The 11,478-nt window shown below is 43.0% G+C and overlaps 1 protein-coding gene across 1 annotated transcript in view; it reads right to left on the bottom strand.

Moving 5' to 3' along the window:
• Positions 1 to 223: 223 nt before the first annotated feature.
• LOC150080939 (protein tiptop-like) overlaps positions 224 to 11,478 on the bottom strand; it is a 134,641-nt gene continuing 123,386 nt past the window's right edge. Inside the window, exon 2 of the mRNA XM_090381021.1 lies at positions 224 to 3,312. Within this exon, the coding sequence (XP_090237147.1) occupies positions 473 to 3,312 (2,840 nt within the window). The 3' untranslated portion in view covers positions 224 to 472. The remainder of the gene's footprint in view (positions 3,313 to 11,478) is intronic.

The following is an 11,478-nucleotide window of genomic DNA, read 5'->3' as shown; positions in this document are numbered from 1 at the left end:
ATCATTAAAAAATGTCTCTGGCTCATTGGTGAAATTTTGAAGCAGAGACCATCGAAACTGATTAACAATATTGTATGTTACGAACATTAGATGGAAAATTCCTTTTCTTAAACCAGCAGATTGATCGATCAATGACCTGACATTTAAACGCTGTCCGAGCAGAGAATAATGGCTAAATTACATGGGCGGTGAAGAATGTAGGAGTTTGACTAAGAGACTGACACGTGTTAACATGGAAGTTTTAATGAAGGGAGGGGGTGCAAATGGGGTTTCTTTAAATCGTTGGGATCTGGTGCAATTGCATCATACATGTACAGCTATTAACAAATGCACGCGATGGGGAGATGATCCAGTAAGCTCATGAATATTCCACAAGTCACCATTTATTGGACTGCAGAATCCGTACGTTATGATTAAGTTCCCCAGGAAACGACAAGACGCGCACGCACACACACACACAACCATCGAATTATCATACATATTTACTAGACAGTTGCTTAGCTAGTTCGCTGTATTTTAGAAACTTCGAGTGGGGGCTTTCCTCCTGTGCAGCTCCCTCTGGTGGCGGCTTTCCGGAACTATCGCCATTGCACTTCTCTTTGCACTTTTTTGTCGTAGCCGAGTCCGCTCCGGGCTCGAGAAAATGCACCTCACTGAGATGGTGTCTGTAGGCACTCGGACAGGTGAAGTGATTGTCACAGAAGGCACACTTCAGTGGGGACCCCGCGGTCTCGTGAAGCCAGCCAAAAGCCAGAAGGGACTGTGGCACTGTGGGAAGAACAGTCCGGGACATGTGCGCCTCCGTCTTGTCCAGGAGTTTCTGAAGTTCACGCAGGGGGTTTCCATTAACCGGATCCGATGCAGACTGACCCGAACTAGCTGTCGGCGATGCCACGGAGGTCTCGCAGTCGGTGTTGTCCTCTTCCTTTGGTGAACTTCTGCTTTCAATTGGGAAAGTCGCGTGTTCTGGCGGAGATTGGGGAGGGCTAGCGAAATTGTCTTGTTCGCAGTCTGTTGCCTCTCCATCGCTGCCGGCTGGGGTAACCGCTTCGTATTTGAACTCTCCTACCACTCCGGAATAACCATCTTGGATATTGTCCGACATTTCGCTGCCCGATGGCCTAATCCCCACATTCTCAGTCTTAATAAGATCCCCAATGGATTCCATCTCCCTTCCGGTTTCTCTGGGAACGGGGGAGGGAGGAGATGTAGCGGTGATAGGGGACAAAGTCGGGGCCGAGGTATCGGGGGTTACTGAGGTAGCAATTCCCGGAGAGCTGCAGATGACAGTCGAAGGAGTGGAGACGGGACTCGGGCTGTTACTGCCACTGCACGTTGCACCCATACCCTCTGGTGACCTCCCGTCCGCCGATGATACGCTACGCTGGTTAGGATACCTAGATGTGATCTTCGAAGGAGCGCGCAGTGTTGGGGGGTCCGTGAAATAGCTGCGATGCCAAGGTAAACAAACCTCCTCTTCGATCCCCAACCTCTGCAGGATGCCAGACGTTGGCTTCCGACTTCTCGCATTGAAGTTCTTTTCTATTAATTTTTCTATGGCGTTCAGCACCGAAGGGACTTGAGAACTCTTCCTCCCCTTCGAGTTTTTTTTTTCTGGAATGGCTCCTTCGTGTGGGGAAAGAATCTCTCGTTTGATTTCCGGATGTTCTACGGGAGGAACGTTGCTCGTTTCGTTCTGTGTTCCCGATTTTGACGGTGGCGCGATGAGTGAGGTAGAGCCCGTGTTTCCGACTTTTGATCCCTGAGAACAACTTTTGATGTGCGACACAAAGTCTTTGGCATCCACCTTCTCGCCACATTCCTCGCACGAAACCTTGCCATCAGCTGGAGGGTCTGCGTTATTCTGAGAAGGCTCCATCGACTCCGATTTCATGTGTTCCAGACGCTCCAGCTCGAGCAGTTTCCTGACCGAAAGAGCTTTCTTTCTCTTCTCCTTGTGACTGTGGCGCTTGCTTTCTCCCGCCAGAGGGGGCTTCGAGTTGTACTCCCTGTAGTGGGAGTTTTTCACTATGTGGTAGCTAAGCTCTTTGAGGCTGCTGAACGCCTGATTGCACACCTTGCACGTTAAGACAGCGTTCACGTGAGCTTGCGCGCTGAGCTTGTCTTCCGGAACCCTCCACGAGGTGATCTGCTCCTGGCTGATGATGTTGGTGTAATGCTGGGTCAGTTTCATGTGCGTCGTCATGTCGTCCAGCGACTTGAAAGACTGTCCGCACCACATGCACTTGAGGATCTGCCGAGTCTGCTCGGCTCCTCGTCCTATCCACACGTCCTGACCACGTACGAGTTTCCTTGGCAACGGCACCGCATCCCTAAGCATGTCACCGGGGTATCCCAACAGAGCAGACTGCACAGATACACACGATGGCGATGTCGGCTGAGGAACGTTGGCCGAAGAAGTTCGATGGCGTTTTGACTTCGAAGTATGTTTGACTTCGTCGGAATTCTGATTGAGCTGGCGACGCCACTCCGACGAGCGGCTGCCTTTATCGCTACTGCTCCTCGACATTCGGCGCTCTTCCACAGGAAGCACATTATTCAGAGAAGCACTTGACGTTTCCATGGTAACCTGATGCTTGGAGGTGCTTCTGATTACGGACCGCTGCGCGCAGCTCGGGTCTTTCGAACTCGTGTGCTGAAATCCAGCGAGCGTCTGGTCTTCGCTTTCGACTTTTACCATTCCGTTCCTGAGTTGGGCTCTGCTGACAACCCCTTTGACGGCGGTCATCAGAACGCTACGAGGGGAGAGGTAACACCAAGGACTGCTAGGATGGGAGTTTTCTAAACGTGCGACCTTCGTTTTACGTGGAGATTGTTCTGGCGACGGTCTCCTCTGAGGCACCGACAAGTCCAGGGGCCCGTCCGTCAGTTCCTTTGGAGGTGATCCCGCGTCACGAGCAGTTACTTTACAGCTGAAATCCAACGGTCCATCGTCGGCGTACAGTGCGGAAGCCATGTTTGTCGACTCCCCAACTCCGCTACAATCACTGCCCGAAGTAACGTTCTCGGTAGTCACAGGCTCGTGAGGCGAGGCTCGAGGGAGTTGGGCCTCCTCCACTTGCTCCTCATTCTCCTCTTCCGCCACAAAATGGCCCTCTTCCACTTCTCGTGGCTTCAGTGCATCCTCTTGCTCCTCGGGAGGGTTCTTGTCGAGGGAACAAGAATCAACGGGATTGGCGAAGTTCGAGACGTCCACCTGTTCTTCGTACGGTTCAGCGAAGGGGCAATTCAAGTCCTGATCATCTGATTTGAGAGGTGCTGCTAATCTCTGCGTCTCGTCCTTTGATTCCACTGAAAGATAAAAAAAGAAAAAAAATCTGAAATAATTTTCACTTCAACAAAATACGATAAGCAATTCTAGAAACGCTACTGAAAAAAAAAAGCTAGTATTTATTAAGCCTAACTTCCCAATAAAAATAAATAAGAAACAGGATAATGTCTTGAAGTCAAACCTAAAGAGGCATGTCAGAGATAAAGAATTATCTTGCAGTAGCATCTGCTACACTCGTTGCAAAAATTGTCAAAGAAAACTTTCAGAAAAGTGCTTCATTGCACTTTCTAAAATTTGATTAGAGATTTTTCAAATATTAACTTGAAATCTGTATATAATTCTAAATCGTAAGCATTTATACACTGCCTAGCTACTTTATTAGAACCACATATTGGACTGTCGTTGGCTCGAATCACTACTCGATCAAGACATCGATGGGGACTTCACAAGATGTTTTAAAGTAACAAGAGGAATATTGGACCATTCGAAAAACTGTATTCAATTCGTGTAGTTATGGGGGAGGGACAAAATATGTGCTAAGGAACACGCCTTTCCAGTTCAGCCCACGGATACTTATTGGTATCGAGATGCAGATGCTTGAAGTGTTCCTCGTATCCATAAACCGCAACTAATGTGGCTACATTGTCATCTGGAAAGATCCACTGCAAGGTGCATAACTGAACAAAAATTTGAATCAATAGAGCATTTGTAGCCGATGGTATAACATCGTGGCAAGCTTTATTTCCATTATTAACCATACCTTACTAACACAGCATGTTCTTTCTTCGTAACTATCCAGCTAACCTTTGATATCCTCAAGCTGTCATCCTCAGCTACCCACGAAAGTAACTCATACCAGTAATTAACACCCCTGATTGACCAACAAAATCGTCGATTTACTCAGAATCAAAATAGTGACAAGTTTCTTTCTGTAACAGTGGTTGGAGAAAATGGAACATCAGGCGCTAATAGAAAGTCTAAGAAGCAATTTTCTACTTCTTAAACGTTGACAGCGTAACCACCAAGTAGAATTAACCACCAGTGTACGAGAGAATGATTTCCACTCTTTTTATTCTTTTAATAAGCATGGCTTTATTGGCGAGTCATCAGCATTCTGAAATTCTCCAGTTCCATATGCACGCAGATCATTTACAGGATTATATGAGCTACAGAGCAACAGATTATTTCTCTGTGGTTTAAGCTTTTGCGGATGCTAAATGACCCTCGTACGCTTTCCTCATATAAGACACTCCGTGATGGCACGAAAACACCATTTCGCAACTGGCTCCTGTGAAAAAGGTGACGCTTGCTCCTTCACGCCTACTTGTGTCTACAGGGAAAATTCTCCAAAGGAAAGATTGAATGTCTGTCTCGTAGACAGCTTGGCAACGTGCTCAGAAATAAAGAAAAGGGGAGGAAACGGATAGAAATTTATTTGACAAGTTAATAAGCGATCTTACAACACAAGATCAACTACTTCCCACAATCGTTATGCACGCCAACCCATCTATTATTCGACAAAAATTCACAATTCAAAATTGCATTACAACAAGAGGGAAGGACACGTGTCTAAAATATTGCTTCGAGCTGCTCATAACGTACATTGTTGTTAATGCTTTCAACGCGAAGCACCCTAAATGGAAGATGTGGTAAATACATCTCACGATGGTGCTCAGACTCTAAAACCGAAGCGAAGTTTATTGGAAAACAAGAATCGTAAAGGAAAGAAGATGACGGGGATAAATTGCCAGCTTCCTCCTCTTGAGGAACACGCGAACAGTAATGAGACCCCCTTGAAACTGGGGAGTGAATCTGGCGCGAGACAGATTTGCTCCCGAAGACGACTCGATAACGAAACTGTGGAACAAGTAAAATTTCTCCTCAAAGCAATTTCTTGGTGAAGATGCACCGCGTCGAGACACTTCGCTTTCCTCTGCCGCTGCCCGTATTTCAAATCTCGTTGTTCGAACTCCTGGTGGGTTTCGACGACGCACGAAAACAACTCCCTTTGTGCGCACACACCGTCCGTAGTTCAACTTCGGTGCATCTACATTCCAATATCATCAGCTTTCTAGAGACCCTTGGGAATGCCATTCTCCATAGACCGATGTTCGGGCCTTCGGTGAACACAGCCCTACAAATGTTTGGCAGCCATCACTAAAGGACCCGCTAGTCCCATAGAGCCATTAGCTATTTGGTTTATCCGCCAGATGGGCAAGACAAACGGGGAAGTGACAATCGAATAGATAATGCACGTTGCTATAGCAACGTGCATGTTGATTGACGCTGGGAACCCGATTGTAGAGGAAAACCGTAGAGTATTAAGCAACTTTTCAGGGAGTGGGGGAGTGGGGGGTGCATAGCACAAATGGATATGACAAGAATTATAGAAAGAGTGCCCTCCAGAGGGCACTGGCTCTGCGTAAGTGACAAAAGGAACGAAAATTTAATTAAAAAGAGAATAAAACCAGTTTTGGAAGAAAGTAAGCAATAGCACAATCGTTATACATCATTTACAATTGACAGATATTGTGACAAGTACAGAGCCAATTCGTACTTAATAAAAAACACTGCTGCTGCTTTGTAATATTTTTAAATCTTCAAGGACAGCACGTGCATGGAACACTGACCTGAAGTCTGAGCTCATGAGTGACGTCCAAGGTTACAGAGAATGTCACGAATGGAAAACTGTATGACATTATTGAGCAACAGACACCACGTGCGGGAGTCTTTACCTGAATGCCTAATGCGAAATTTGTGACAGGGGATCGCAGTAAAGAAGATGCCGTCCCCAGTGGTCATCCACGCTGGTTCTCTGGAAGCTAAAAAAAAAAGTGAACGATTTCTTCTACAAGTTGGAACAGATGAATCGAAGAAATGACGTCATCGTGACGTTATTAGGGAATCAGATATTCCTAACGAGTTGCATGTGTTAATTCAGGGATATGCTACCGTGGGTGCTAGCGAGACAGTGTTCTTAAGACAATTTGTGATGCTTGGCGAGTACAGAAATGTACGTTAACTAATTTGTTTCAGAGTGGCAGATAGAATTAAAACATCCCTTGTTAGATCGCATTTCTACTGGATTGCAAACAAAAAAAGGTATTTGGGGAGGGGGACAGATACTAACGCTCAAATAAATGTTTATATTTATTGTATAATTTCTACTTTCAGCTGTGACCAACTAACCCAGCAATAGATGGGTGTCCAGAAATATTTCTCGAACCAGTGGTGTATCAGCACGAGCTTAAACCCTGGTAAAAAGTAATTTATTTGGTACTGACCAAATCACACTATCTTAATCATTACGTTCGAATAGCGCAACTTTTACTACCAGAAAAGCATTCAATTTTAGACATTCCACAATTGGTTACAAAGATTCTATCATCAGCTTTGAAAATATCTTAAATGAAAACTGTTACCTTACCACAGGTGGTGATATTGGTCACTGTTTCCGGATGAAAAAGGTCATTAGAATTCTTGCTCAAATGCTGATATAAAGATGCCGAGCTCTGTGATGATGTGAGATTTGTGGTTTTTCATTTTGTTGTCGTTTTTTCAAAATATTCTGATTGCTATAAACGAAATCGTTTAATTTTTAAATGTTTTTTTCCCTGACCGAATTCACCTCCTGTTTCGAGTCAATGGAATGAACTGTTGTTCGGAACAAACGCGCAGAGTTAGGATGTACTTTTAGAACAATATTATTTTATACACCAGCTGCAAGACCTGACGTTTCTATTGAAACCACAACGAATGTGTGTTTGTTCATTCGTTTCAACTGTCTTTCTGTAAATAGACCCGATCCACCCAACTTTGCCCACGTGATTGGAACCCACGCCAAACGAGTCCCTTGTATCGAAACTGAAATCCAATATTAACAATTCAATGCAATGAAGACTCGAACCCAAGAGAGTGATCATGATTTTTGATTCTCTTTTTAAGAAACGGGAAAGAAGGAACAGTGACAGTGGATTATCTAATTTACATATTTTCGATTCAGTTATCAACTAGAAAAAAGGGAGCGCATTTCCAGTCCGTGCTAGTAACGGCCCTGGCCATTGTACATATGTGGATCAGTAAATAATTTGGGGTATAAAAATATATAATAATCTTATACCAAACTCGTCCTTTAATATAATCTTATTTAATAATCTTCACTTATAGATAAGTGGCAGATATACATTTCACTATAATACTGACATGATCCATGTAAACTACGCGTATTCTAAGATCAATCTGCCAATTTTTCAGAATGAAAATTCAAAGCAGACAGCGTGACACACTACATTCTGTTTCTGCTCTTTGGATCAACTGTCTTTGGCAAGCGTTTCCTGAAAATCGCAATTTACAGACCCAACTGTCTTCTCAAACTACAACCCAAACACCTTACTCAGTATTTTAAGTCCAATATCTTTCGGGATTAGGATTATCTAAAAATAAAAGATGCACGCGACTTCGATTCCCCACCACTCCTTTAGGTCGGTCATCGTCTTACCTTGACTCCAACTGTCGATCTCCACCCCGTCATCGCTACTGTCCATTTCTGACCTTCGTTTCTGCTTTATATCCTCTCATCTCCATTTGTATTTTTAAACGCGTTCAATAACATCTTTAATGCCAGTTCCCCCTCGCTGTTCATCGATTTCTTTTTTTATCCTTCGAGGTTGCTCCATTCATTGATCTTTCCATTCTTCTCTGATGTGCCTCTCAACCTTTAGATTCATTCTGCGGGTCCGTGTCTCACTTCCATATGTCACAACTGGTAGAATGCAATCTGAAAGCCTTTCTCTTAAAGGCTCAGTGATATATGACTTGACAGGAACTATCCAACTTTCCAAATGCCAACCGGAAGTTTCTTCCCACTTTCTTCCTTCGTCTGTACTTTGTTGTTTTACAAAAAATGCATCATTTACTGCGTCCAATGTAATATGCGTCGGTTGTTTACCAGTCACTGTAATACATTAGGTCTAATAGAGATGTTTTCCGTTGTAATATCTACGAGGAGGTCAAGTGAATCTTCGGATTACTTCATTCGTGGGAAAACTAAGAATATTTTAATAGTAATTAATAATATTAATTATATTACTGATATGATTATAATAAAGAAAAAAGGTGTTGATATGCTAGAAAAGGATTGTTAATTGATTGTTTTAGGCGCATCAGCATCTTAGGCCATATTGCGCCGTATGTAATAATGTCTATAAATTGCGTCACAATTTGTACTTTTACTTAGTTCGTCCATCAACCATCTGGTTGCTGGACAAAATTTTGCTTTTTGATGGAGGAAAAGCACAATTTTTCCGGGGGAGGAAAAAAAAAAAAAAAAAAAACATGCTACCCTTGTCTGAGACAGACAAACTCAGCCACGCTACGTTGTGGACAAACATCCCCTTAAATTCTTCGCGTCATTGATCGGATTCGAACTCTGATCGTTTCCATCCGGTGTTGGGAGGAAAAGAAATTTCAGTATATTAATATATTGCATGTATAATGGAAATATTATTTCCATTACACACACACACACGTAATTAACTCATTATCCTAAATGAGACCAAACTAGTTTATTTAAACAAACTCATCAGAAATGCTACCATCGTTGTTTGTGGCGATTTTAAGCTTCCCTTTTTATGAACCACTAACACATCAGTTCACGCAGCATGGCAGCGATACTACTACCTCTGATCACTCATTTCCCCCACACTCCACTCAGGGCCCAAATCAGCTTGACCTAGTTTTAGTCTCAACTGAAGTTATGAATTTCTACCTTGATATGATCTTCAATTCAAACCAACAACCCTTGGTCATCTGACTTCCATCAACAAGTTGAACATTTAAAGGTCAACTTGAGAAGCTGACCTTTGTCCTGGAATGTTAATAAGGGGGGCGTTAAGCGTCCAATTAACTAAGGCCATGAGGTATGCGTAATCAAGTAACTGCTAGAGCTTCCTAGCGAATACTGCCGCTGCCAGAACTATAAGCGCCTAACAAAGAATAAAAACATAGGGGACCCTGAACCTTAACGAACCACTTGCTCGCAAACAAGAATTTTACAGAAGATCCATGTGACGCACAGCTACCAAGCCAAAGCAACCTTCAACAGAGCCAAGCCTACACTTAGTGCACCAATGATAGAAGAAGGAAATTCCCATTTCAGATCGTTCAATAACCTTTCCACGGATTCTGTACACGAAATCAATCATGACTACACTGCATTACAAGATGGAAAACTTCCACGCTATCTCCAGTCCTCTCTGATGAGAACCAAATAGATGTGTTAACCTCCATCACTTCATGAAAAAAAAAAACTGTTTATAACAGCATTAACGCAATGTTTCTAACAATTGCTGCATCAAATGGAGCACCCTCGTGGACAGCACAGTTGGTAGAATGGCTCTCTTCCCGGATAGCTCTCGGGACGGGCCATTTGGGAAGAGACCCAAGTTCGAATACAGTCAATGATGCGAAGAATTCTTGTGGTCCTTTTTCACTACGTCGTTCAGTTAGTCGGTCTCAAGAGAGAGTAACATGGTTTTTTTCCTCCTGGAAACTCTGATTTTACGCCAGCAAACAGAAAATCGACCACAGAAACACGCAATTTACAGACATAAGGCACACATGGCGTAAGTTATTGATGCGCCTGAAACTAACAACAACATGGAGCAGTACCACAAATTATGATCAAATGTGCAGGCCTCATATCATTTATGGTCTTAGCATTTTTAATGACATATAGGCCTACAGATAACACTTTCCTACGAAGTCATGCCAACTGCCAAATTTCAAACACTAAACCAACTGCCAAATTTCAAACACTAAACCAACTGCAAACCCATCCCAGTCTACTAAAATTACTGAGAGACTGGTGTTGCCAACCTTTTCCCTACAGTTCTTACCTAAGAACTCACCTCAAAACTACTATGACATTAATGGACAGTCAACAATTAATGTCCATCGTTTACTGAGATCTGACAAGGTCAACACTAAAGGCCTTCTCAATTTCTGCCAGGAATATTACCGCATCATGGGAGATATATCGACCTATCTCCATTCTTTGCTTACCTGAAAAATATGTACTTTTCCAGCCTCCTTTTCCTCATACTTCATCCAACGTCATTACGGTATTGTCTGCTATTCATGCTAGAGACATCCCACAGTGCCTTCAATACTAAATAACTTCATAAAAAGGCCTTAATATTCGTGTTGCTTTGCCTGCCATGCTAGGAGCATCCATTCTATAAGTTTTTCTCACATCGATCCGAAGGTCGTTTTTGATACAAAGTTAACCTTTCACGATACAGAGGTGTCCACAGTATGATAGCAAGAAAAGCCGTCTCTACCGCATGTCTCTGATCTGAATAACACTAAGTATGCCAATATGATTTTCCAACCAGCAATCCTACATTAAGTAGAACTTTTGGAGTCTACTGCCTTTACAAAGTAGAGGCAGATCAGTAGAGGTTGCGCAGTCGAATTTTGGCTTTCGAAGTGGATTGCATACAAACATCGGATTCTTTCAGAATTTCGTGCAATGCAACAATTTGATAAGGCACGGCTGGCAACAGCCATTAAAATAATCATCGATGATCTGAATCCTTCCAATATTTGGGAAACAATTGCACAACGAACTCTTCGATGAAAACCTGACCTTCAAGTTGACCAGCAAGCGGGGCTTTGAACACACCAGAAGATTTCTTTCTACACAAATGTTACCTGCAACAAACTCTTGACGTCGACTTCCACAGATTTATTTAAGTAATAGTCTACAGGAAAGAAGTGTTCTGTACGCAACCAGTGACCTTATATGAACCATTAAATTTGTCCTTTCCCCTTGAAATTACTCCATTTATTTGCCTTTGCGAAAACAGTCTGCCTTCATATAAGGTCACTTATATGATGACACTACCACTATGCAGGCAAGATATCTTAATGTTTGCCTTTTTATCTTATCCTGCTATCTTACTCTCTCACTATTTTATTTTTACTTTGTGCTATTTTGTCAAATGTTGCCTTCCCGCTAACCTGTAAGGACGTTGCAACAGTGTCTTTTGCAATAAAGATTCATTTATGAAATAGTTTTCCGATATTTGGACTCAAGAGAAGAAAACGTCCGATCAACACCAAATAATTTGCTGAGTTTATTGAGGTTTTTAGTCCAATTCCATAGAGGGACCTCGTTTCCCTTT

This window comes from Mastigoproctus giganteus, chromosome 9, assembly GCF_048544385.1.
Source record: "Mastigoproctus giganteus isolate SK-2022 chromosome 9, ASM4854438v1, whole genome shotgun sequence".
Classification (NCBI taxonomy): Eukaryota; Metazoa; Arthropoda; class Arachnida; order Uropygi; family Thelyphonidae; genus Mastigoproctus; species Mastigoproctus giganteus.
Note: the sequence above shows the minus strand (reverse complement) of the source record. Positions and strands in the feature narration are given on the sequence as shown.